This window comes from Anoplopoma fimbria, chromosome 8 (genome assembly GCF_027596085.1).
Source record: "Anoplopoma fimbria isolate UVic2021 breed Golden Eagle Sablefish chromosome 8, Afim_UVic_2022, whole genome shotgun sequence".
NCBI lineage: Eukaryota > Metazoa > Chordata > Actinopteri > Perciformes > Anoplopomatidae > Anoplopoma > Anoplopoma fimbria.
The window spans coordinates 11,296,939-11,324,857 of NC_072456.1; the positions used below are offsets into that span (position 1 = coordinate 11,296,939).

A 27,919-nucleotide genomic window follows, 5' to 3' on the forward strand; every position below is an offset into this window, starting at 1 on the left:
CTTCTGAAACCCCTCCGTCCCTCCCTGAGCCCATACACCGCTCACCTTCAGGCTGGTGAATAAATGCTCTCTTTGCATTCATTTCCTACTTGTTTCAAATGTAAAACCAGGCACTGATTGGGGTCGTTAGCACCTCATCCCAACGCTTAAGGAAAGTCTTTATTCTCTCCATTCATAGTCTCCGGTGCCGCCGCCGCCGCTGCTCAATATTCTTCCCACCTTCGCTAATCCTGTGGGAATAAATATAGACTTGAGTTCATGCTTTGCATTCGTATCTTGGATTTACGCGACTGACTCCCAAAAAAAAAAAATATATCAGGGCATGCACCAAATAAACAAAGTATAAATGTTGAATCATTACGCACTCTTAACGTATATCCAAAAAGAAGAAGCAACATGCACCGAAACTAGTTTCAAATAGAGTGACGAAAAAAAACATGCATGCATGCACAATAATAAAAAAACAACAACAACAACAACAACAACACATAGGGCCTTTAAGAGTTAAAGGAGCATTGCGTGCACTTAGCTGTCGTCGTTTTCACTCTGCAGCTTTCAGCAGTTTGCCTGAGCAAAGTTAAAGGTTTGTATTGTTTTTACGCCGCCACGTTAATGCGCATCAGATATTTCAATCATGCAGCCCCAATTTTCTCTCCTCCTCCTCCTCCTCCTCCTCCTCCTCCTCCTCCTTCCTCTGCCACCGTTAAATGGTCTATGACGGACGAACACAGAAATCAGCGGAAAGCAGCATTGCTGATGTCCCATTGTTGACAAATCCATGAAACAACTCCAGTTTGCATGGTTTAACAGAGAGCAGAGGGAAGGAGGGAGGAGAGGGGAGGAGAGGGAGAGGAGAGGGGGCGTCTGTCGTCACCGCACCACGTGTCCTGCGCTGATAGTATATCTTATACTGGGGGAAAAGTAATCTATCAGACAGTCCTTTTAAAAGCTCAGGCCTTTAAAAAGCAGCATGTGTCACCTCGACTTGGTTCTCCAAATATCGCTCCTGTAGGAAATATACGCGCCGAGCAGGGACGTCGGAGAACATCTCCAGAACATCTCCAGAACATCTCCGAGGCTCCACGCAGGCCGAGCGCTCACTTACCGAGTGGAGAAATATTTGGAGAAGTTGAAGTTCCCTTTTTGACTTGACCGGCTTGCTGCCGGTTTTCCAATTTTTCTTTCTTTTTTTTTTTTTTTTCTGGAGACATCTGATCTCTTGACAAGGGGTCGAGGAGAAAGTCCAGCAGCGTGTGCGCGCACTGATCATCATCACACCAAGCTTTTTTCTTCTTTTTTTTTTAAAACAAAAACAAAAAAACCCCAGTAAGTATAAGTCAGCCGTGAGATGACCCTGTCTGGAGGCAGCGAACGAGCCAGCGACATGTCCGGCCAAACTGTGCTCACGGCGGAGGACGTGGACATCGACGTGGTGGGCGAGGGAGACGAGGAGGGCATGGAGAGGGTGGACAGCGACTGCGACAGCCCGGTGGGAGGCATCCTGCGAGACCTCCGGGGAGACGAGGAGGAGGATGGATGATGAGATCGAGGTGGAGAAGGAGGAGACCGGGTCCGGCGGAGGGAGCAGTCCGTGCTGCGAGAGCTCCGGGGAGGGAGAGACAGGCACCGGGAAGGGAGAGGGTCAAGAGCAGGGTGCGACGGGAGGCGGGGTCCAGAAACCCAAAAACAGCCTGGTGAAGCCGCCGTACTCCTACATCGCCCTCATCACCATGTCCATCCTCCAGAGCCCGCAGAAGAAGCTCACCCTCAGCGGGATCTGCGAGTTCATCAGCAGCCGCTTCCCGTACTACCGGGAGAAGTTCCCGGCGTGGCAGAACTCCATTCGCCACAACTTGTCCCTCAACGACTGCTTTGTGAAGATCCCCCGGGAGCCCGGAAACCCAGGAAAGGGCAACTACTGGACCCTGGATCCGGCCTCGGAGGACATGTTCGACAACGGCAGCTTCCTCAGGAGGAGGAAAAGGTTCAAGAGAGTTCAGCCGGACATGCTCAGGGACCAGACCGCTCTCATGATGCAAAGTTTCGGCGCGTACAGCCTCGGTGGGCCCTACGGGAGGCACTACGGGATCCACCCGGCGTACACCCACCCGGCAGCCCTGCAGTACCCGTACATCCCCCCGGTGGGACACATGCTGCCCCCGGGCGTCCCGCTGCTGTCCTCGGCGGAGCTGAACAGGAAAGCTTTCAACTCGCAGCTCAGCCCGAGTCTCCAGCTCCAGCTCAACAGTCTGAGCACCGCGTCCATGATTAAGTCGGAGCCGTCGAGCAGACCGTCCTTCAGCATCGAGAACATCATCGGGGTCTCCAGCGCCTCCTCGGTCTCACCAGCTTTCCTGCGGCCTCCGGTGACCGTCCAGTCGGCCCTGCTGAGCGCTCAGTCTCTGTCTCTGAGCCGGACCTCCGCCGCTATCGCCCCCATGCTCAGCGTGCCGTCAAACATGCTTTCTGGACACGTTTTACCCTCAGCGGCGGCTGTGTCCAAATGGCCTTCACATTGACTTTAAACCATGAAGAAGAAAAAAATAAACTCTTATTTTTATATATATATATATATATATATATATAGAGACGTTGTTATTATTACAGGGGGGGTGAACAGCACAAATCAATATAAACACTGGACTCTGTAGCCACGTAAAGACACAGAGGGGGAAAAAAAAGAGAGAAAAAGGAGATATTTCTGTACAGGTAATATTTGTAAATATTTGTAAAGGGAAAAAAAATGAAATGATTTGACCTGTTTTTTCTTCTCCTTTGTTCCTGTTTGGGATCTGTGATAATTATTTTACATTTTCTTTTTTGTATCGGAAGCTCAACTGGACACTTTTTTTTTTTTTTTTTTTGCTTCCTTTTCATATAAGACACAAAAAAGCTCTGAAAAACAGTCTGTTTATAGTAACAAAAATATCAAATATATGTAATTCTATGTAGCTATATTGTGTTGTAAACTGAATTTATTTGTAAATAAAACAAAGAAAGAATTAAATCAATTTTCTTTATTAACATTGCTAAATTGTTTGATAACAGATTTATTGAGAAACATATTCTTGCAAATAATATTTTGTATAAATAACCTCTCACGTTTTAATTGCATTAAAAAGTCAAAGACAAGGATATTAAAATTGTAGTCTCAGGCCTATATATTATAAAATTGTCCGAGTATAATGTTCTTGAATTTACAAAATAAATTCAGGCTTGATAATTATTATTATTATCATCTAATTTTCACGGTGTTTTAGGTCTATCATTTTAAATGAGCCTTTTTTATGTTTAATTATAATTTCGGGTTACCATTATAATTATATTTATCGCGTTTTTTACAGCTTAACAGTCAACCATATTAGCAATTTTCATTATTAGATAAAAAAAAATGTGCTTGCCTTGCAACATTAATTTAGATCTTTCAAAATAAATTGAAATTACTTTTTTTAATTAAACGAAAATTGTTGCCGAAGTTTAAAACAAGAGTAAGGAATTAGCACATTTTTTTTTTTTTTTTTATGGATTTTAAATGTAAAGAAGATTCGGAAGGGATGATTATGATGTGAAAGGGAAGACATGTCATATCCTGAAATTTAAACCCTGAGAGTGCCTAAACTTATTTGCGAAATGTTGCTTTTAAATCTGATATAAATCATATTTTAGATGTGAAGACAAACCGGTGTAAACGAACATTGAAGGGTAAATAACATAACAGTCTAATTGATTTTTAAACTATATTTATGGTTGTTTCCTGATAATGATCTCTGACTGGAGGTCACAGTTGAGACACCTTTTAATTCACCATTACATCACTGCTCGTGTCGTTTTACAGGACATTTTGCGGCTTGGCTACTATAAAGGTAACAGCTTCGCAGTTGTGTCTGGCTAATCACTTCTACACAAACAGCAAATGGTGATCGGGTTGGTTGGTGTGTGTGTGTGTGTGTGTGTGTGTGTGTGTGTGTGTGTGTGTGTGTGTGTGTGTGTGTGTGTGTGTGTGTGTGTGTGTGTGTGTGTGTGTGTGTGTGTTTATATATATCTGATCCCCATGAGAAAGAGAAAGGAGCCTCTCTACTTCAATTCACTTCCAGACACCGAAGAAGGTGCTGATGATGCAAAAGGCTTCTCCAATCTCACCGTGGTATTTCATTAATTATTATTTGGGCCATTATTATTAGCATCATATCATTATTATAGTATTTTAGACTTTGTTTCAATGCCAAACGAACCCGGTTTCCCCCCCGTTGAGTTTTCCTCACATAATAATAACAACACGTTATATCATAAAAAAAACAACATATACATTTTAAAATAATAGGCTTTGTAATTTGTTCTTGATTTCTGTAGGTATGTTTTTTTTTTCAAGACGGTCTTGAATATTCACATTACTCTAAGAGACAGTTCAAAGAGGTCGTAAAAGAGGTGTCCAGACACCACCAGAGGTCACTTTCAGGGTGCTGTCACAAAATATCCTTTTTATGAAGAGAGTATGTGTGGAAAAGCAATGTGGGAGTTTGTCAGATGCAGCTCTATATGTGTCTTTTTCCGAAAGAAAGCATCAAAGCATTTAGACAGCAACCTCTTGCTTAGTTTACACGTTTATAATTGTCATATATGTTATGTTATGTTATGTTATGTTATGTTATGTTATGTTATGTTATGTTATGTTTATTTCCGACATAGAATGTGTGTGGTTACAGTAACAGGTTAGGTCTTCACAAAGCGGCATCCTTAAGCAAAACTCTTTTGCTCACATGCCTTAAACCTGCGGTGTGATGTGTGTGTGTGTGTGTGTGTGTGTGTGTGTGTGTGTGTGTGTGTGTGTGTGTGTGTGTGTGTGTGTGTGTGTGTGTGTGTGTGTGTTGCACCGGTGATGCAGCATGCACGCTGACATCACCTCGGAGGAGACTGTAAGCCGCTAGGGGGCGTTTAGTGACACCTGGCTCTTCATTAGGGATACAAAAATAATAAGAGATTTAGGAAGACACAACAACCTGAAAAGAATGGAGGATAAACCTTCCCACACAATCAATCAATCTTTTTTTTTTTTTTTTTGTTGAATTATTTTGTTCGATCATAAATGAATAAATATTCTATAATTTGGATGTGCACCAGAATTGACTTTAAGGCGGAAAAGCTGAAATAGATAAACATTTGGTCCAATCGTTTATTTTTTTTGGCAATAGTTGATTAGCGACATGAAAATAGTTAATATTTGTATCCTTATGCCTTATCACATTATAGCCACTGCTTTATAGCATACTCGTTATACATAGGTTCAAATAATATTCATCTTTGAGAGACACTGACATTGTAGACGTTAATTAATTCAGGGTTTCAGTAGCAGACGATGGGAAGACACAACTTTGAAATGTACCGGACTCCACGTGACCTCAATTGGACAAAAAAAAAAAAAAAAAAAATCCTAAACTGAAACAGTGTTAAAAATATCACACAATCCAGATGTACGGCAGGTGAATAGGAGATGTTCAAATATATATTTATTTGTCTGATAGACAAATAAATATACAATGTATTTAGTAGCCTAACAGTTTACCTCACTGTAGTTTGTTTAAATCCATAAAGCCAGCCTGCTCTTTCGCTGTTAACCCGTTAACAACAAGCAGTTTTTGATGTTTCGGGTTATTATAAAGACAATAATTAAATGTGCTGATTGGATGAAATTGCTCATTTGAAGCGCAAACATTCGCACTCGATAGTGACATAGGCAGTTGCAGTGCTTGTGCACAGGTGTAGGGAAGCCTGGACTGTGGTTTGCACAGCTCTACCAGCCAGTCTATATTAGTCTCAAGCCACAGTCTTTTATAAATGAAGTACACATTGTGTGTTTGATTGCTGACTTGTTTTTACCACCAATTGAACTCAGGTACAGATCAGAAAGAGCTTTAATGAATAAGCAAGCATTGACATAGCATGACAAGTTAATTTAACACTTTAAATCATTTTAAATGTTGGATACGTATTTCAATTTTTAGACAAAAAAGTGAGGTTTTTTGTTGATAATGTGGGTGTTATTTGTTTTGCACACCTGAAAATATACCAGGCCTAGGTTGGAGAAAGTTAACGTCGACCTTGTTATCCATAGAAGGTGGATGTTCACTCATCCTTTAAACACCTATCAAGTTATGATTCTGAATGATCTCCCTATCAATCCAATTAACATGCATTTATGTTATAGTGAGAGGCCACAGTTCATATACCCATCTTCAAATAAAGGGCATTTGGGGGTGTTTTGAATATCAAGAATACAACAAGCTACAAAAACTAGTATATACGTGTTTTCCGTAAACTTATTTGGTAAGGTGATCCAGAGGCAGAAGAATGTGACCTCCCCAAAGGTTACCATTCTGTGGTTCACATATCTCAGGAAAATAAATGCATACTGCTGGAAAGGTAAACATTTCTCTCAGGATTATACTATCAATCATTCCTTCATTGTGATGAGGATTCATGCTTGGACAGTGTTTCAGTACACATGACCCAATTCATTTGCAGCCTTAACTTCTCAATGTGGTTAATTTACTCACAAATAATCTCACACAAAACATTGACCAAATCACAGCAAACCAGAAGGGCTCATTACAATTGAAACTTTTAAATGTTTCACCTGAAGGCCCTGACCGGATTACGTGTTCAAGCTAAATAAATATCAAAGCATTAGTAATTGACATGCTTCATTGTTTATCTGTCTGAACGCTAAAGTAGCCAGTACAAATTGGGAGTCAAACACATGCACAAACTAGGAGGAATTAAATAATCACTATGAGCATGGCTGGTTGGGGAATAACCTTTAAAGCAAAACTAACAATTTTAAGAATATCCTTTAGTCCGTACACCAAATCAGTAGTATGTATGTAATGCTTATGCCACCTGCAGTGTGGCATGTCAGAGTGAATCCAGTGTGTCAATAACCAATGTTCATCTAGTTGACCTTAATCAACTTGACCACAAGTTAGCTGTCCTGATCATATCAGGATTTTTATCAACAGATGGAGTTTGCCATGTCGTCATGGAAAAACAGATGTTTTAAAATCCATTTCAATAATTACTTTTAAACCAACATGGATGACGAGTTTTTTTTAATTGAATTAAATTAAGTCAAGAATGAACTTTCACACTCATTTTTAATTTTTTTGTATGTGTAGTTCTACTCCCATGCCCAAGTTGAACCGTATCAGATTTTGATGTCACATGTCAAAACTCTACATTTCAAGGGGAAACCATGTGAGATACGCACAAGCTTTTATAGAGCGAAGGAGTCCCAATTTACCCATGTTGGATTGTAAACATCCAGGTCATCATTTTTTTTTGAGGGAACGAGTTAACACTGGCTCACAATCAGGCTGCTTTGACACAAACCATCAGATCGATCAGAAATACCTGTTAATTATTTTTTTAATACTGTAGGATTCCCCAAAAAATTAAATGATGATACAATGAGGATTAAGTTTTGAATTTGTGGGTCTTTATTTGTTCTCATGATAAAATGTGACAAAATAGTAGAAGAAAATCAAGTCTGACTTGCTTTAGCGACTTGACTGTTTATATGATAGACGACAATGACATTGGCAAGCAAGGCCCAGGCCTCCATAATAACTAGGTCATCTTCCACCACAAGCTATAGCCTTCTTCTGGGCGGAGATCACAGACAGTAAATGTAGGTACAGCAGTTACTGAATATTTAAAAAGGCATAGAGATGAAGCAATAAATGACAAAGTAAAGCTGGCGTGGCCAGGCATTAATAACTAATGGGTACCAGTGAGTTATAGGCTGCTGCCGTTGTAATGAAAGTGTCATTGCAAATCAGCAGTTGTCCGAGGTTATTATTATTTATGCATAATTGATGCCGGAACCACAAGGAACATGTCTCACCCAACAAATCCCAACACCTTGGGAGCAAAGACGGTGGCGTCAACAGAAGTAAAGGTCACAGAGGAGAATATGCCCCTGGGCTGAGATTTACATTGTGAAGGGAGGGCAAGGGGAGGCTTGCATTGTATAACCGTACACACATCATGTATACAGAAGGTTACAACAAACTATAAGACATGAGACAGATGATCCTCTACTGCTCCTACATGTAGTGGATGCTACTACGTCATGATTTGATTCCAAACAATTTGATGTTTAAAATAGTCAACATACATTGAGTCAAAACAGGGATTCAATTGCTTCTAATTGAACATTCACTGAGCATTAGTTAAATGATAGCCCTTTCTTAGTACAATTAAAGTTGAGCTACTTTAAGTTATGTTTTCCATTAGAGTATTTGTCATACATGCATTTTACAAAATACTTGCCAGGAAGCATGCACCATAACTGTAATAAGTGATTTTTTTCTAATTACCAAGAAAGAAATCTTTCGAATTTCCCAAAAACGTATGTTATGCTGACAGTACACATTCAGTATTGTTATTTTAGATACTATCTTTGGAATTATAAATATCTCACATACATATATTCACAATTATTATAACTTAATTTTTGTCTATAGGTATATTGTAGTTATAGGGATTGGTTATTGTTGGGCCTATATTAAATTGACATACAGCAATAGGCCAGCTTTATGACCCTGGGATGATAATTGAGGAATATACTAGCAGTGATTGGAAAAGAGGGGAATTTCACTCTTCATTTAATAAGTTATACATGTTGTGCCACAGCCTGTATTATATCATTAGCATAGTTTGTTATTATATTATTTGAATTGCTAATTTACTGTTGTATGAAAGACACCTCTTCGAGTTGTGACCTCTGACTTAAATTTATTGAGAGATTAGTGGACAAATAGACCTTTAATAATGCACAATATCCATCAATTTGTCATATATCTCGTCTCAACCAATGTTGCATTCATAGTTACTGGGAATTTTGAAACTTTCAAATCAAAGTAGCAACTATTAAAAAAAAAACTTTTAAAGTCACAGGTTATCTAACCTTACCTTTAATATTACCAGATAAGACTTAAACTATCCGCTAAAGCTACAGCAACAACTGGTCTGATACAAAATATTTCAGTCTACGATATGCTGCAATGGCCTGATAAAAGAAAAATCTCGTCTTTCTCTAGGTGTATTTGAACGCCTCATGTCTCTGTCTGGGCTCGTCATCATGCAGTGCCCAATGAGAACGCGTAACGAAGTCTTGGTGGATGACGTAGCAGGAAATGTATAAAGATTCCAAAAGCAGACGGATTTTTTAGCTTTTATTTCTCCTCTTTAAGCTAATTTTACGTGTCGAAGTCATGCAAACGTGGAGCCTCGCATCAGTTTGTGTATTGCTCTGCCTCGTTGTGAGATGGGGCGTTTCGTTAAATTCATATTCAGGTAGGAAGAGTGTGGAGTGTTAACGTTAACTTACTGCACCATTCAGACGTGTGTATGTGTGGTGAAGTGCTGTCAATCATCGGTGTAGTTTCCCAATTTATCAGACTAACGGCTGAATGGTTTTTCTCCAGGGGCGGGGAAACCTCCCATGTTTGGCGACTATGAAGCTCAAAGGCACTGGCAGGAAGTGACCTACAACCTCCCTCTGCAGGAATGGTCAGTCTGAAGTTTGTTTACTCAGTGAGAGAAAACCAAGCTCGTTAGGGAACCTGGAAAGAGTATGAGAGTCCCCTTTTGGGATTAGACAGTGACTGGAAATAAATGTGATGATGGGACTCAAAACACACTAATGGGAATCTGGTATGGGATAATAAAAAAAATCCAGAAAAACACCAAAAAATATACAGTACCAGTCAAAAGTTTGGACACACCTTCTCATTCAATGGCTTTTCTTTATTTTTTTTTTTACATTGTAGATTAATATTGAAGACATCCAAACTATGAAGGAACACATATGGAATTATTTGGTAAACAAACAAATGCTCAACAAACCAGAATATGTTTTATATTTTAGATTCTTCAAAGTAGTTGAATGAGAAGGTGTGTCCAAACTTTTGACTGGTACTGTATGTAACAGAAACGTACAGGTGTGCACTATGCACCATAACAACATTAAAGGGATTAATGAGCAATCCAGGATGTCTACCTCACATCAATGGCTGCACCCTCCATTGATCCTCCATTTACCTATTTGTCTGACACTTCCACAGTGTCATATATAAATAAACATGTTTGTATACTCATCCAGGTACTTCAACACTACTGAGAATGACTTGAACTACTGGGGTCTTGACTACCCGCCCCTGACTGCCTACCACAGCCTGATCTGTGCTTACGTGTAAGTACATTTCATTATTTAGTGAGTATATATTAAAAGACATCTCTGTTGATGTGAATGAATGTTAAAATAGTTTCCATAAGATGTCAGTTTCTACTTATTTCTGTATTCTATTCTACTCTCCATGCAAAAGCTTGTATGTCTTTTTAGGCATTATTTTTAGGATTCTATCATTTCTATTACTATTAGGAATTGTAATACTGTACCTATATTTACCTGCAGAGCCAAGTCGATAAACCCTGAATGGGTGGAGCTTCACAAGTCCAGAGGTTATGAAAGTCCAACGCACAAGTTATTCATGAGAGCTACAGGTACAGTAACCATGAGCTTCCATGATCTACCTCAACCTCAGGACTAATTTACTTACTTCCTATGCAGCATGGAAGGGTATGGAATTAGATTTTTAGTAATTTCCAGGTTTTGAATAAATTTAGAAAAAAGAAAAAGAGTGGGGAAAAAAATGTGTTTAAAGATCAAAGCACCATATTCTGATTTCTAAAAAAATAAATAATTTGAATTTCTAAAAATAAATTGATCACATAAGCAGAGTGCTTTTTCATGGCACTTGAAGCAGGCCAAACCAACATGTTAACTACCATGTGAGAAAGCACAGGCCAGAGTGTGCTTAGTGACTAAGAAAAGCAAGGCCAGAAGTATGGCTTGGGACGGAACACACACTCCTACGCAGAGCTGCCTCTGCGGCTCAACATCACATTCTGCAAAACACTGTAGCCCTGAGTGCAAGATGTTTGACAGTGTAACGTTGTCCAACTTTCTGTATTTGACTGTGGACTGAACGGCCACATTGGGTAAATGCAAGTTTTCTGAGGGCTGGCTAGGCAATCCTAAATATAAAGACTGGTTGGTGAAGGATTCTAAAATGGATAAAAAAATCTAGATGCAAAATCGTCCAACACTGATGTCAAATATGGTCAGAAAAATCGACAGCAATGTTTGAAATGGAAAATGTGTTGGAACCCTGTAACTTAGAAATGAGATATAATATAATATGTTTATTTGTTCTATTTCAGTCCTGGTGGCAGATTTGATGATATTCATCCCTGCAGTGGTTTTATACTGTTTATATCTGACTGATGGATCCTTGAAAAAGAAGGTAACACACTTGCCTATCATATCATGACATCTGATTGTTTTTTCAACTAAAGAGCCAAACAAGCCACATTTCCCTCTGAGTGTGGAGAACCCACCCTTGTTAAAGCTTATTACAGTGCTGGTCATCCAAATTTAGGAATTATGAAGTCATTATTGCAATAAAAAAGAGGCCATTACATTTTCCCGGAAGTTATGGATGTATGAATACATTTACAGTGCAATCAATTAAGAGGGATATTTTTCGTATTTTGCTGGTGTCTTAAATTACCAAACACGATTGGTGAATAAAACAAACAATATACAAGCTTTGTCAGTAAGCAGGCAACAGTAGAATAAGCTATCCCAGCATGCAATGCCTTTTGCTCAGTGCACAGTGGGACTGGCACTTTACACATTACTGAATATTTATTTTGAGATCAGTCAGACAATAAAGTCTGCAAATGTTATCAGAGGATTCAAATTTGTAAAACATAAAATAAATGCATAATTTTACTATTAACTGGACTGTAGTTAGATTTGAGTTATGTTTACCTTCTAACGCCTAATAAATGCTCTTTTTCTCCAGGTGTCCACTGTGTTCTGCTTCCTTCTTTACCCCGGTCTTATTCTCATCGACTATGGGCATTTCCAGTATCCTTTATGAACAGGTGCATTTATACTATTTATTCACTTTGATATGAGATCTCATTATTGATATTTGCTTTGATGATTTCCTGTGAAATACGGACCTTCAAAGTTGATCCTAATAGTAGGAATAGTATATCAAGTAAATAATATATCAAATATATTTTCTCATTGTTTAGTAGCTCTTTATGTTGCTTGACAATGTAATACGTTTTTTAAGGAAACTGGAGTTTTATTATTTTAAATGTTTACCACCAAATGAGTGTCTTTTAGAATTGCGTTATGAAGCTAATATTTGGACATTTTACCCCACAGCTTCATTAGATACGATTGCTTACAAATAATATTATATAATATCCATATTATATCTTATATTATATTATATATAGATGTAATGCTTTTGTGCGTCATGCACCTTTGCCCTTCATGGAATCGCTCCTTTATTAGAGAAAGAAACATTAGCTGACATTGGATACCATTATCTTATTTCATGTATGCAGTGTCCTGTCTTTCTGTCATATCATGATAGAGTTATAAAACAATCAGAAAAAGACACAATTAAACATTACAATTAAATAATTGACGAGTAAACTGAACATCTGAACTGGACTGACCCTGGATCAGCTGATGTTTTCTAAGGTTCTTGTCCCCCTACCAGCAATCTGAGCTGTTTACCTCCACTTATCTTGACCTGGAGACATGTTTACCAAAACATTGACCTTGACCTGAATCAGGTACAATGGAGTGAGTCTGGGCTTTGCCCTGTGGGGGGTTCTGGCTCTGGGTCTGGGCTGGGATGCGTTGGGCTCCGTAGCCTTCTGTCTGGCTCTCAACTACAAACAGATGGAGCTGTACCATGCTCTGCCCTTCTTCTGCTACCTGCTGGGGAAGAGTGTCAAACTGGGCCTGATGGGGCGAGGGTGAGTCTGATTGTACTGTAAATGTATTCATACATCCATAACTTCCGGGGCGAGGGTGAGGGTCATACCTTGGAAGTGGCCGAAACTGCATGGTTCAACTATTACTTTTAGCTTATTGTTGTCTCTCTGAGATGATGTTAGCTGCTCCTCAATCTTTCCATGTATCCTTGTGACTGCAGAAGTCAAAGAGTCAAAGTTCAAGCCACAGTTCACCGACAATAAAGTGTGACCAAATCATGTGAGAGCTACCAGGAGAGGAAAAAGGAGTGCAGTAAAAGGGATTTGTCATTTTCATCTCCTGCCTTCTTGAAAGAAAAGAAAGTAGGACACAGTCAACCGTCACTGTATAATATACTCAATAAGTTAAGACCACGACTTATTTTTCAATCACGCAACCACTGGTATAGAGGATTACTCTAAGGATTATTTTTGTATCTGAGAAGGCATAATTATTCAACTATGTCATTGTTTCATTATACTGTTTTGTCACTCTGCTAGTGTCAGGTGAGCGCTCAAAGCAGATACGTAATGTCAGTCCATAAGCAAGCCGTGTCCTCAGGGGAGGCACAGAATGACTGAGGTAATCAGATTGGATGCTGTTACTAGTGTGTCCAGTGTCTGTCTGTTTATCTAGTAACAATGTACCAAGGGCATTTAGTGGCAAATGGAGAGCTGGATTAGGGGAGCCGCGGAGAAATGTCCAGATGACACCCTCGCCATGCCCAAACTCCTCAGCTATGCTGCGTGTGCAACTTAACCAGCAGCTTCACAGTTACAGCTGACAAGATAGCCTGACCTACACTGAAGACGTTCAGCTGATGCATGGCTTTCACTGCATTCCTCAACACAAGGGTCAAATCCTAAATTTAGGACTTGCAGACAGAATGTATTTTTTTTTTTGAGTATAGAAAGATAAACTTAAGCTACTGGCTAATGTCAATGTTTGTATTTCATTTGCAAAAAAATGTCAAATGTGTTGCCTATTTCTTCATTATTTATGATCTATCTGTTCCTCCTGCACTTTGTGACCTCCTTCATGTAGGCTTTTCCTGTTGGTGAGAATTGCTTCAGCAGTGTTGGTGACTTTTGCCCTCTGCTGGCTGCCCTTCCTCTCTGACCCCGAGCAGGCCATGCAGGTGGTCAGGAGGATATTTCCCGTGGCTCGCGGCCTGTTTGAGGTACAGTAGAGAGTTTGTTGAAAGAAAAGTCAGCCTGAGAACCACATCTGAAAGGCTCGATCTTGCCTTTGAGACTCTTAGTCTTGAGAAAAAAAAAGCAATTGTACTCTTGTCATGCAATCATCTAAGATTAGCTACTCACAATCCCAATGTGTGATTTAAAGAAACAAGAAGAAGAAGGTAATATCTCCTGATAGGTCACTACAGCGCGATATATAGGCTACCTGATGTACCACCAGTGTGGCATGGAGATTGGATGATTCATGCGGGTCACATGCAAATTTCCTGTGTCAGTTTTCTTTGAAGCATTACTTGCCCTTGAGTTGGTGCAGATGTTTAACTTCGTTGTCGTCGTTCTGGTGGTATGCATAACAATGTGTAACCAAGGGAACTTCAGAAATTCATGAATAAATGGGACTGTAGTAATCACATGTCCTAAGATTCCAAAATAATATCAAAAGCATAAAAAAGTCAATAAGCATATATGGTTTTTTTTTTTTTTGTAAGGCTTCCAAGATAAAATATATGTGCTACCATCTTTTGTTAGTTATGCTCTTCCTGTATATTTGGGTTTACCCTAAAGCCTGGTGCTCTGTTGGTATCAATAACTACATATATGCTTGACATTGGTTTGTGGCTGCTCTGAAGGCATGATAGCCTGCAGGAAATTTGCTAACTAAATATAATACAAAGAAGTAAGTATTTTATTTATAATCAAAGTAGGGGACTTCACAAAAATTATATTAGAGGGGGAGGAGTGTTTGAAAAGGTCAAGGGTTGTGTGTTTTTTCCTTTGTTGACTTCTCCTAGAGAGCAGATGGGGTGTTTTATTTTCATTCAATCTGTGGTTGTAATAATTTATTGTTTATCAGCTGTTTTATTGGTAAATTGCTGTTTTGGAAACAATTTGGTTATGTTTTCCATAAATGTATTATTTTGAAAATATTGGGCTATTACATTTTTTTTAAGAAAAATTAACAGTGCTAGGAATTCAGCCCCCCTATTCATTCCCAATAATTTCATACAGTCCTTTATCCCTGATATAACCGTATCTCACAATTTTAGATCCTTTAAACAATCAGTTTGTGATTCATCAGCTCCTCTTAATATCAGTATATTGTTTAAGTATCGGTGTGAATTAAATGCCTGTGAGGTGGTATCTATGGGCTTCAAGTATATATAATTTTAGTTGAAAGGTGATGTTGTTTCAAGACGTATCACAGTGAGGGATCATTCTAAATTGTAATCCAGTTAAAGAGAGAAAGGCTGCTTGGAAGTTTTGTTTGTGTTTACTGTTTTTTCTAGGAAGTGACATTTCTCTAAGAAGTTACAGCTCTCTTTTAATTTGATCAATTCACAGCACAAGGCTTTGACCAGTGAATGAAAGTCAAACCCAACCAATAAAGGCATTCCTCATGCCGTACACACGGCTCCATATTCTCTCAGCACGGTGAACTCGCTCCACTCTGCACTGCTTAGCCGGCGGGAAATGGATACCCTGCAAGATCAAAGAAAACAGTGGAATAAAATGGTGAAAGGTCAGGAGATCAGTTTCACTCGATCTGTGGGAGGTGTTGGGGTTTGGGACGTAGAGCAGGGGGATATAGATAAATCTAAATAATTTATGGTCTTGCTGTTTTCGGCACTTCATACAGAGCCATGTTCTAGCCTTACGGACTGATGAGTGGGGGCAAACGCTACATTTAAAGACGTATCAGTGCACATCCGACAACTGTTGCCTACCGCCGACTTTATCTTTGGAAAGCATGCAAGTATGATAGACTGTTTCATAGCACGCACACATGCTGTGTATCCTGTGTTCCGTCAGTTGTTGGCTCTTAGAGAAAAGGAATATGATATTAATTAAAAAGAAAGCGATCGTTACCGGTGAAAGGCTTTGGCTGGCCCTGTTGAGAGCTGTCATGGCAGGAGCAGTGTTAAAGTAAGGGTGTGTGTTTCTGCGCTTGCATGTGTGACTGACAGCTCAGAGGCCAAAGTTTGCAGCTCTCATTTCTGAAACCCCGTATCCCTGCTCTTGCCCCGGTCTCGGAGGTGGCACCCACCGCAAGGTGTCACGGATGTGAGAAGTAATTGAAAATTCTACCAGGGGAGCAGATGGCAGCATTCGCTCTGGCAGTATTTGTTCAACGAAATGATGCAAACATAATACACAGGGTGTGAGAGACACTATACTCCCCTGTGACGACAGCATGAGAGGCTGCCGGGTCGAGTCGTCCTGGACTAATTGTGAAATTGTGCACGTAAGCAGAAGCTTTGGACAAGGGGTGAGGTGGGGAGGTGGGGAAGAAGAGGGCTTCTGACTGGTGCTCGTGGCAGCTTCTGGGCGGGAGCAGTTGTAAGTTTACCCACTGGGCTGCATTCTGGCGTCTCACGTTGCTGCCTGCTCACAAAAATGGCACCAAATGCTTCCCCCTGTGAAATTCCAGGCTGGCTTATAGGTGAAGGAGCCGCACGGCTCTCGTCCCCCCACCCCCCACCCTTCATGTGCTGCCTTCAGGCGGCGTTCAGGAACATTCCCGCGGCGGTTATTTGGAGCAGGGAGGCAAAGAGGAAAGAGACAGGGATGGGGCTGAGACAACACAACACTGGACGGCCCAGTGCTGCTGACCAGGCTGCCTTAAGATCCACACAGCTGTGCTGTGAGCAGCTGTAGCACAGAGGAGAGGGAGGAGGACAGAAATAGTTTTCTTTCTAGACAGGGCCACACACTCCAACCATTCACAGTGGAGTCACAAAGCTGATCTACGCACAATGTCTCTGTGACGTGTGATATCATGGTGCACAGTGGCGGCTTGGGCCTCAATATCATCTGATCCCTGCACAACTGCTTAAGCACTTAAATCAACTGCATCTCACAGCAACGCCCTCCTCATCTCTTATAAACCACAAGTACTTTTAGCCTGGTATTAAGGCTGTAACATTTCTTCCATATGATTCAGATCTGATTTACAGGTTATTTACAAAAACAATGTAAAAAATTATACAGTCCAACAGTTCATTAATGATTAGTTGATAGAATTTTTTTAAACAACAATTTTGAAAATGTATTAATTGTTGTAGTCAAGCAGAAAAAGCCAAATAATCTCTGTATTCAGCTTCCCAAACTTTATGATTTTCTGCTTTGCCTGATGTATATCGTTATTATAGTATTTTAAAGACATCACTGTGGGAATAATTGGCAGATTATTTAATAATTGTTAGTTGCATCCCTTGTTCTCAAAAAATTCTATTGTCAAATGGTTTAAAAAATATATTCTTTGCTTACAAACTTAATAAATTAAATGACATGGAGAATTGTTAGATATGTTGACATTATATATTTCCCATAGTTCTCTGTGGTTGGTCTCTATCTGCTTGTTATGCAGAAACTACTCTAGTTTGACCCTTGACCTTGGGTCGGCAAGTTTGCAAATAAGTCCCATTCTTTATCTGACAGGGGAGTGAATTTATGACGGAGGGTTACGTACAAATGCCCCTCTGGAATGCTCCTGGGAATCATTTTTTTATTGCACTTTCAATGGGGAAAGAATGACTTTCAGCAATGCCACTAATGTGCTTTCTCTTCAAATGGAACTCTGGGTATATTTCTGATTACAGGCATAAAAACTAGTTGAATTTAAAAATAGTTTTGAGTGACATAATTTCCCATTTAACCAAGTGGTGTGTATGTTTGTGTGAACAGGATAAGGTGGCCAACACATGGTGCAGCTTGAACATCCTGATAAAGATCAGATCCATTCTGTCCAGTGACTCCCAGATCTACCTCAGGTAATCCATCTTTCCTTCTATCGTTTGCTTTATTGTTTTGAATTTATTCTTTCCCTGCCTCTTGTTTTGGCTCCTTTCATTTTCTGGTAAATCAGTGTTTCCCAAAGGGAATGAAAACTGTGATCCAGCTGGGTGGAAATGAAATCATCCCTTAACAAAACATCTTGAGAGGAACTTCTGAACATGAAGTCACAGCTGTCTTTGGAAATGTGGTGACAAGAGGAGATAGAAACATGTTTTTAAATACAGAGATAGAAGCAGAGTACATAAACCTGATTTATTTTAAAAATGTTATGGATTATGTGCTTTATTAGATGATAAAGTGGGTGAGAGACAAATGAATAATGCTATCAGGGGAGACGACGTTGTAAACACTGACACTCATGACATTCAGCTAGCCCGCTACCCCACAGAGCATCCCAGGAAGTGTTTGGCTAAGTTATTTTGACTTAAAGCTGAGAACCTGACCGTTCACGAAGAGAAAACAGTTGTGTCATGGTGGAGCCTTCTTAAATAACCCAGCACGCTAAATTTAGGAGTCCTATGTTCGCAGCATGGACACGTTTCTGCCAGACTGCTAAGTCCGGGGATCAAGTTGGGCTTCTTTGACTGTGGCGCATTTCAAACAAATGAAAAACACTCTTGTCTTTTTGGCACGGGGGAGCGGATTGGCTAAATGCTCTGGTGTGGCCATAATGTGTACATAGAATGAATCAGCTGTGAAAAGTGATCCACATCCTTCCGGACCGCAAAACCCTGCCCTAAACATAACACACACATACATAACACACACTGTCATTCACACTAAATACCCACTTACTGGACCTTTACTGCTGTCTATCTACAACCATCACTATCTCTGTCTATTTATCTGTGTCGTAGTACAAACACATTGTTGCCCTCAAGGCCTTGAACTAACTCGCTGCCCCACCTCTCAGCACATTTACATTCACACTGACACATAGTCACTCTCTTCCGGTGCCTCCACCCCCAGCAGGTGACAATTGAAGGGTTAAACTAATGCCTGTAACCCTAAGAAGGGGCCAGTATTTGGTCCTTTCCCACATAGCAGAGGTCTTAGTTTGCGGAGCAGGCGGTGTCTAAAAAAACACAGCATGAATCGAACCCCAGTTAGATTTGGGTTAGACATTCTTGTTTGCCTTTTACATCAAAATCAGAATATGCTTTGTCATTCTGGCAAAATAGTAAGTGGACTGCTTTTCAGTTCATAATAAGTTTTTGACATGACGTCACCTCAACGAAACAAAAAGAAGTTCAATATGTTCAATTATGTGCAAATGAACGTTTTCATATTGACCCCAGTTTGATTTGATACTTGGCCTGTCTTCTGCTGTATAATCATTTTTTCCTGCTGTAGTAGCTTCATCTTCCATTTAGGATTTTTATGCATTTAAGTATGCTGATGTGAAATAATCAGAATTCCTGTTTGCATTGTTTTTTCAGTTTTGCCTGCACTGTCCTGGCAGTCCTACCATCCTGCATCAGACTTTTGACGAAGCCCACCTTCTGGCAGTTTAAACTGGCCTTGGTTAGTAGCATCTAGCTGATGTCAAAACAATAACAAGCCTAATGTCCGGACCCTCCCTCTACAGAGAGAGGAGGCCTGTTCTTTTAAATAACAATAATAAATAATCACTTTAATCTGAGAATTTTCTGCATGTACAATGTGATCATTATTGATGCCCTTAATTCATATATTATAATTTCTTCCTTCACTGCCTTTATTAAAAAGTACGTTATCCAGTATTATTGTTCAACTGTAGTTGTTCTCACTTTTAGGCAAATTCCTCTCTGGCGTTTTTCCTCTTCTCCTATCAAGTCCACGAGAAGTCCATCCTCTTGGCTGCCTTGTAAGTACAGAGGTAATGCTTCTTGAGTTTTCGTCTCACTGGGTGATTTCTCGACATGCGACAGCAGTGATGGTAAAAAACATTAATGTAACCTTTCTATCTTGTAGCGATACCTCAAATATTTATGAGTAGAGATTTAATTTCTGCTCACAAAGGAGCCATTTGCCCGTTCCCCCACTTCAGATCACAGTTTATGTCCTGCAGATTGTTAATGAGTTAAATACGTGCGCACTCTGTAAAAGTGACATCATCCTCCTGCTGCTGTGCTCCTCTCTCTGCAGAGAAACAATCTATTTAAGTACTGACTTGCTAACTGAGGGCTTATTCACCTCTGTCATCATACTCGGTGGCACACGGACACAAAAGCAGCCCTGCCAGCTTCCATTGTCATGAAATGACTAAATACAGGACTTGCAAATGTCAGCATAGAATAAAGCATAAAATGTGATTCATTACCATTCAACTCCATAGAAGATATATATTTATATATATATATATATATATATATATTATATATTTAGCTGTGTAGGTACAATGTGAAGCCTGGCAAAGATCTGACAGCGGGGGAATGGTTCCTGGATCTGGGCTCATCTATTAATCTAGATTAGGGTAGATTGTTGCTTTATTAACTATTGAGTTATATCTCCCACCTGTCCGCCTGAATCAATCAGTAATGCATGTCCAGGGATTAGGAAGGAATGGCAGGCGGCAGCTCTGGGCGTTGTTTGCGCAAGATCAATTATTGGGCTGTAACAGGATCGCCAAAGAGCACTGGCTGTAATTATGGGCTCAGGGACCAGTGGAAAGTGCCCCCATTGGAGCACAGTGTACAGCTAGCGGTGGCTAGCAATGACGCAGGCAACCAGGCTCAAATAACAACAGGCCTTCACGAAACGCAAACACACACAAGTGCCATGAAGTCTTCATTTTCACGTCTTCAATAATGATTTGGAATACTTGGTTTAAAAAAAAAAAGTTGGATTACATACAGGCAGTTACAGTTAAAAGCATATAAGGATGTCAGATAATGTTGTTAAAAAACACTTGACTGCCTTGTGAGAGACTGTCAATAATTGATTGACGTGTGTGTCCTATCGGGTCAGTTGCTTTAATATTATACACGCATGATATCAGTTCACATCCAGCTGCGACCTAACATGCCCTCACTCCCTGTCTTAATGCAAAATGATATTCAATGATGCTTACTGCAGAGTGCGTTTAACCGTGAGTATGTCCAACTTTGATGTTTTCAAGGCCTGTCTGCCTCCTGCTGAATGACCTGCCCCTGGTGGTTATTTGGTTCCTGCAGGCCTCTACATTCAGGTGAGACTGTGGGGAACGAAAGCCCACTGAAAATAAACACAGGTAGAAGATGGATACAAGCTGGGTCTTGTTTTTATATCAGAGGTAATATACTGTGACTTTTCAGTGCAAATGCTAAATTGTTTTGGGGTTTGTGTTTCATGCTCATGAAAACATTTTGTGCTGTTGTCATGTAGGGAACAAATTGAGTATTTACCTTGAGTTAAAGCCATTACTGGTGATGTTTTATTTAATTTAGATGTTTTTTATGAAGTAATCCTCAATCGAGAAGTCATAGCTAGCAGCTAGTTATCTAAGACTGGAAGAAAAGAGGAAACCACACAATCTCCCTTTAAAGATCAGTTATTAAAAAAATGATGTCCCATGGTTTAAGCCGTCCAAAATCCAAAGTGTAAAAATAGCATTGTATGGTTTTATGGAGGGTTATGTGGCAAATTCTTTCTTGGTTGGGCACAGTCACTTTCCTGAGGCAAATAAGCTAATTCCCAAAATGTTTAACTATTTCTTTAATAAACAGCAGGTGACCATGCAACCATCAGCAACTTTGCACTAAGCTTTGCTGCAGTGTGAACATTATTTCTGGTATCTTTTGCTATTAGTGAAGTTAAAAAATGCAGAAAGATTATCAGAGGTTAAGCCTCACTTAGTCTGTTACGAACAGATCGTTAAATGTCTAATGTTCAGGAAAATGAAGCCACATATTGCTTTGTTACGTATATTACTGAGTCAGTTCACTGATTCTATGCTTTTTTTTTTTTTTTTACCTGTGCTTCTATCACATCAAGTTTATATCATTTACCCTTATTCCATACTTTACCTGTCACTTGGTGACGCAGTGGACATTGTTCTCACAAGTTATGGAGTTTTGCTTTAAGAAAAATATTGACCTGTGGGATGTCCTGGGAGCCAAGTTTGTGTGTACCACATAACTGCAGGGTTTGAATGCAGCATCTCTCTTTATTTCTCACCACTGGTAACTATCAAATGAGACACTAAAAAGCCAAAAGGATCTTTGATGTGGGTTGAGCTGAGGACCATGAATAGAAAAGAGAAGCAGTGCTGCAAATGCTCCGTCTAACTTTCACCAGCTGTTGTTAAATTCTTCCGGCAGCACTAATTGTTGTGCGTGTGGTTTAGTATAAGGATATCTGGGGATTACACGGCATAGTCTGCATGCCTGCTGTCTAAGTGTGCGTTGTGTAGGGACAGGAGGTCATTCTGTAGCTGCTTCTCAGTACAGTCTGACTTGGACTCTCACATTATCTGCATCCTCTACGGACTCCACTTACAGAAATACATCTTTTGTTAGCACAATTGGCTGAGTGGATGCTCAACCATAGTAATTTTATGGGACAGAATGCAGCCAGTCTGTTTAAATTGACAAAGTATGTATTTCCCAATTGTTAAACGTTTATCTGCTGAATTGAGTTTTGTTTTTTTTGTTGTTGGAGTAAAAATTGAAATGAGTGGTTTCTTTGTGAGCGGATGGGTTTTTACCAGCCGGGGTGATGCGCGATTTACTAAGAGTCAACTGTTGTTCTTGTCCGTGCCCCTCTACTAAACTAAGATAAGCTTGGCATGAATGTAAGAGCCATCTCTCCTCAGGGGACTGGCTGCCTGTGCAGGCTGCTTAGAAGCTGTTTACTGTGGTTTACTGTTGCCCTTTTCTCAGCAAACATGATACTAAACATAATGACGCACTGTTGGACTTATATAAATGAAATCTAAAAAACATCATCATATGTATATTTACATAATCCGTTGTAAACACATTCCCTGCTTACTCTGTTTAGAGTCATTTAACATTGGTCTGGTTATTGTACATCAAACCAGACATTGACATCTGCAAAAAAAATGCCTAATATCTTAACATTAAATCCGCTATTGTTCCTGTCCTTTTTCTCTCGATGCAGCATGCTGCCTCTGTTTCTGAAGGACGGTCTGCTGGTGCCCTATGTTGTGACCTCGCTGGCCTTCCTCTACTTCAGCATCTATCTTCTGTCTCCACTGGAGCACTGTTCAGAGGATGAGTTGAGACTGGGAGCCTACCACAAGCTGCTCTTCTGCTTCCCCAAACTAAACCTGGCCCGGATTGTAAAATGGAAGGTCAGTGTGGTCCGAGCCCTGGTACAACGACAACTGTGTTAGAACAACCAGGCGGAATTTGGTTTAGCAAATCAAGTAGTTAATGTTACATTTAACCATCTCCGTAGCATTAGGGATTTCTACTTTTAATCCTAGGCATATTGTAATTTTTAATGTTGTTGAAGCGATGGTTATATGTAACTTGTATATCTACAAAACATTCTCCATCAGTTTTTTCAGATCTACCCTGGTTTTGATCTATAGATGCCTTTTGCCAGAAAATCTTCAACTTTGTCCTTGCTTTGGCAAAAAGAAAGTTATTATGCATGAAGAGCCTCACAGCATGTTGCTTAACTGCTACCTGTATCTGACTCGTAGTCATATGGGCAAAAACTATAGTACATTAACGCATTAGCGCAAATGTGATTTTGTGGTATATAATAGGGGAATTTTGTAGGTCAAGCTGCAGAGGTTGCGCAATCCCAAAGATTTGTACAGGAGGCGGTAATTTATCTCATTGTGGTTGCAGCTCTAATTGGCTGCCAATAAAATAAAGGTCACGCAGATTACTTAATACCTATTAACACAGATAAGGAAGGCAGTATTGTAGGTCTTCATCTTTTTTTTTTTCCATTAACGTAAGCACCACATAGTCATTTTCAAGCCACTAGAATATCTATTTGATTATAGCATCTTTTAAATTATTCTAATGCCATGAGGTTTTGTTTTTAGAGACATTCCCAGTAAAAACTGGTGTAATATATGCCTTCAGATCATTAATCTCAGTGTTAGCAGGTCAGTTTGCATGACTTTCCCTCTACTGCAGTGTCTTTTTTGATATTGCCACTAGGAGCTGCCAGAATCACAAATGTTCTAGTCCTACACACACGGGCTTTACGTTTTAAGCATAGTTTCCTTTTGCTTCTGGCTTCAGACTCAATTAAGAAAGTGGAGATATCGCTGCGTGATCCAGTTAATATTTCCTGTCTGCTCTTGTACATGGGTGGAGGAGGATGCACAGCTGATGTATTTGTAATAACACGGGGGCTGATTTCAGGATCCCGGGTGGCCTGTACTTTGAAAGAGGTCCTAGACCTAAATTGCAATCGTGTGAGGAGATATACCCAACTGTATAAATAAAGATCATGTGCCGCTGTAAGTTGTGTAAGCTGTCCGGGGATGAAAGCCGCTGCCAGGCGAAGAATTATTTATCACTTATTTAAGTTTCCACAGTGTCTGAAGTGGCTGCACCACCAGCCCCTTAGCGACAGGGGCTCCGGTAGGGTGTCAGAGATTAAGAGAAGGTGTCTTTTTATAGCTCGCGTCATTAACACAGGTTTGCCTAGATATATTTATTTACACAAGCAGCATAAATAGCGAGCCCCGATGTTGGCGATAAGGTTTCATGGGTTTTTGGGGTGGCAGGGCGGGTGTGGACCTGAGGTGATTCCTGCGTCTTACACACCGACTTATCTCTGGCTCATAAAAGCCCAAATAGACACATGAATGAGCTCACTCTCACCAGCAGTTCTGTTTTGCAACTCTGTAAAAAAGGCAGAAAGCTGTTTCGTAGGCCTTAATTCAAATCTGCTATTCTGCAGTGTGATACTTTATATCTTCTCTCAAATGGGCGATTTGATGTAAGCCATCCAGGGATAAATATGCAATGTCATTTGAGAGCTCTGTCAAATTAATTAATTCACTGGTTTGATATTACAGTTACACTTAAAATCGAGGGCAAAGCCAACAGTTTGTTCCCGGCCTCAGGTGACCGGTCCTCTCATTGTTTTTACGAGGAACAGTTTCTGGTTTGGAATATCAATTCAGTCATCACAGAATAAGCGATTCTGCAAAGAGTTGTCTACGTTACAGGGGAATTCCTGCAACTTAAAGAACGCTGTATCCATTGCTCGACATAGTGCAACTTTTATTAGACCCTCCCTGCACCTCCACATCTTTTGAACTCCACAGCTCAATTTGCAATACAAGGTTTTTGATTAAAATATTCGGTCTCTCATCCAAAGCTTCAAACTATAGAAAGCTCCTACCAAAGCCACATAAGGTATTATCCTATGCTTTTTACTCGCTATGACAAGTGTAAAACGAGTCTCTTGTTGGTAAGAGCCCATTAATAAAGCAGGGTAACTTAGATGGTTTCAAGAACAACTGCAATTAAATTCATCTTACCAAAAGTTATGCACCAGGACAGAAGCGACACCTTCACACTGTATTGTGACAAAACACTAATCTATGATTGAACAATAAAGGTCTCTCTTGACCTTTTAACATAGTTTGGTCAACTTACTTGCTATTTCAAAGTTTTCAACCACATCACATTGTATTCATCAGCAAATAAAGTTTACTCAGTTGTCATGGAGATGGCTTGATTGACCACGGCGCCATATTTAGGTCCCATCTTGAGAACTAAACCATCTCCACAACAACCGAGCAAACTCCATTTCCAATGAAGACAGTGAGATGAGTTGAAAACGCTAATGTTTAGTCTCTCTGAAGTAGTATTATGAATGCAAACTCTCTGATCTTGTGTCCCGGTTCTCATTTGAATCAGTTGATAAAATACTCTGTCTTTGTTACAGTTCTACATCAGCATCGCAGTCATGGCCGGTCTGAGCGTCGCAACTATCTCTCTGGCTCCTCCACCACATCTCCCTGACTTGTTTCCTGTGTTGGTGTCTTCTACTGCTTTCATGCACTTCTTGGGAACATTTATATATTTCAATATTGTCCAGTTCAGCGAGCCACCCAGCAGAAAGAGCCAGAAGAAGAACAACTGATGGAGCCAAAGGCAGTGATATGTACAGCACATTTTTTGTTTTGGCTGATATTGCTTCTGGGAAGCCTTTGTTACACCATAGGGTTACATCTGCTCATAATGTGCATGAAGGCTTTCACTCGTGCCATCATGTCCCCAATGCAAATAATCAAAAGAAAACTAATTGGCAACAATTTAGATAATCAATCATTTAAGTCTTATTTTCAAGAAAAACGACAGATGTTTGATGGTTCTGAGAATTATCTGTCTGCTCTTCTTGCATTATAGTAAATTGAACATCTTTGGTTTTAGGCTGTTGCTCAAAACAAGAGATTTTTGGAATTCATCTTGGGCTCTCAGAAATTTACCAAATAATTAGCCGAGAAGATGATCTGCAGATTAAAGGAAAATAATCATTAGATACAGTCCTACACAAATGCTCCTAAAAGGGATATTGTGGCCGGAAAAATCATTATTGTACAACTCCTGGGACATAAATAAAAGGAGCAGATAAGAGATATTTCTACAGTAAGGACCAAATAAATTCACGAAAATCCGGCCCCTCTTTTACCAAATATCAATCGGAATATTTGTTTGGACCAATGACACTCAACTCTCCAAACCACACTATTGCTGGCTAATAGAACAAGTACAAATAGACGAGCAGTATGCAGCCTTCACATTTGACCTTAGACAGCTCTGTGTCTGTATGCTGAAGCTACAAGGGTCGGCCACAATAACAAGAACACCTGTTGAAAGTGAGAGGTGTTGATTTAATTTTGTGGTAACTTTTAAAGCCATTGTTTGTGGTGGTGCTAGACTTAATGATATTGTTGGGGTTTTCCTGTTATTTTGTCCAACCTCAGTACCTATTCTTGGTGTTGTGTGATTAAAACGCATACCGGTTGGGACTGGTCCCAGGTCTAGCAGTAACTGTTGATTATAATTCATGTGAACTTTGTTTTTAACGGTTTTCTACTGTATATGTTTTTTGTTCTTTTGTACAAACTTCATTTTTGTGAAAATAAATACAATTCCTCAATGACTTTAAAGTGAACACCAGTTTTATTGCCACATTGTTAAAATGATTTAATTTTGAGCAGCTTCATATAAACTGTCTACATTTACCAAGTAGTCCGCTAAATCACCCCTAACAGTCTGGCAGAGACAGAGCCAATAATTGGACAGAAATTATATCTTTCAAAGCTTTTACTCAACATCATTAAATATTCATTACAAGTCCTAGATACTACAAGGGCCTTGCACAAAAGACCTGTTAATTTAAAACAAAACCAGCGACAGGACAGGCCTTAAAAAGAGATGATGGAAGGTGACATATCTGAACATAATGCCATAAAGTTGAAATACCACAGAAAAAAAAAGGTACAAGCAATTTCTTTCTCCAATCTCTGAGCGAGTTAATGACAGGCATAAAAAAAATCCATTACAACTATAAATGTTATCAGGTCAGTGAGGGTTGCCTGTGCATCTGAGGCTCCAGGCCTCTAGCCAATAATGAGACACAGGGACAAATAGGAGCCCAAGATCTGAGTTAACTGTTACTACAATAGGACATGAACACAGGGGGCCAATTACAGGTGGTGGGAAAGGCGTCAGTCTGCCCTTATATAACATGTGTTTATATAAAGTCATGCCAGTTAATTTAGAAAGATGGGAGGAAAAATGGGAATTTACCTCCAACCTCTGAAATGGAAAAAAGGGAAAGGAAAATCAATACCATTAGTATTAAGTTAGTAGTATAATACAGGTAAACGACTAATGCAGCATGGTGTAAATCAAATCAATATGTTAAAAACAATCATTTCTGGTTTACCTTATTCAGGTTAAATAGTGCTACGACAATTAGTTGAATAATGGGCTTGAAGGATAATGGGATGAAGACATCATTTTTAAACTTGTATCGGTTATTTTTTACAATTCTGAAATTGGAAAAAGAATTAAAGATTCATTGCTAATGGAAATTATTTTTATTA

General features: G+C 39.7%; 2 protein-coding genes across 3 annotated transcripts; both read left to right on the forward strand.

Annotated features, from left to right (window-relative positions):
• The first annotated feature begins 1,348 nt into the window (after positions 1–1,348).
• On the forward strand, positions 1,349–2,519 carry foxd3 (forkhead box D3). Its single transcript, XM_054602944.1, is given in 2 exon segments — positions 1,349–1,533; positions 1,535–2,519. Coding segments are annotated over 2 exon segments (1,170 nt in total).
• A 6,665-nt stretch (positions 2,520–9,184) lies between these two features.
• On the forward strand, positions 9,185–26,959 carry alg6 (ALG6 alpha-1,3-glucosyltransferase). Of its 2 annotated transcripts, XM_054602802.1 has the most exons (14): positions 9,185–9,351; positions 9,483–9,567; positions 10,160–10,249; positions 10,472–10,560; positions 11,281–11,363; positions 11,928–11,992; positions 12,721–12,906; positions 13,949–14,084; positions 17,788–17,873; positions 19,338–19,422; positions 19,674–19,744; positions 20,999–21,067; positions 22,981–23,173; positions 25,750–26,959. In XM_054602802.1, exons 1-14 carry the CDS (start codon positions 9,270–9,272, stop codon positions 25,945–25,947), a joined length of 1,518 nt encoding a protein of 505 aa, XP_054458777.1. In that variant the 5' UTR covers positions 9,185–9,269; the 3' UTR covers positions 25,948–26,959. The 2 variants fall into 2 exon arrangements, with proteins under 2 accessions (XP_054458777.1, XP_054458778.1); XM_054602803.1 differs by lacking the exon at positions 20,999–21,067.
• The last annotated feature ends 960 nt before the right edge of the window (positions 26,960–27,919 follow it).

What these genes read in the sequence shown, in the direction of transcription:
- alg6 (XM_054602802.1), top strand. Translation starts at nt 9,270, where the DNA reads ATGCAAACGTGGAGCCTCGCATCAGTTTGTGTATTGCTCTGCCTCGTT. An exon ending in AGCCTGATCTGTGCTTACGT is followed by an intron (nt 10,250 to 10,471) that starts GTAAGTACATTT and finishes ATTTACCTGCAG; the next exon opens with AGCCAAGTCGATAAACCCTG. An exon ending in TCCATCCTCTTGGCTGCCTT is followed by an intron (nt 19,745 to 20,998) that starts GTAAGTACAGAG and finishes GATGTTTTCAAG; the next exon opens with GCCTGTCTGCCTCCTGCTGA.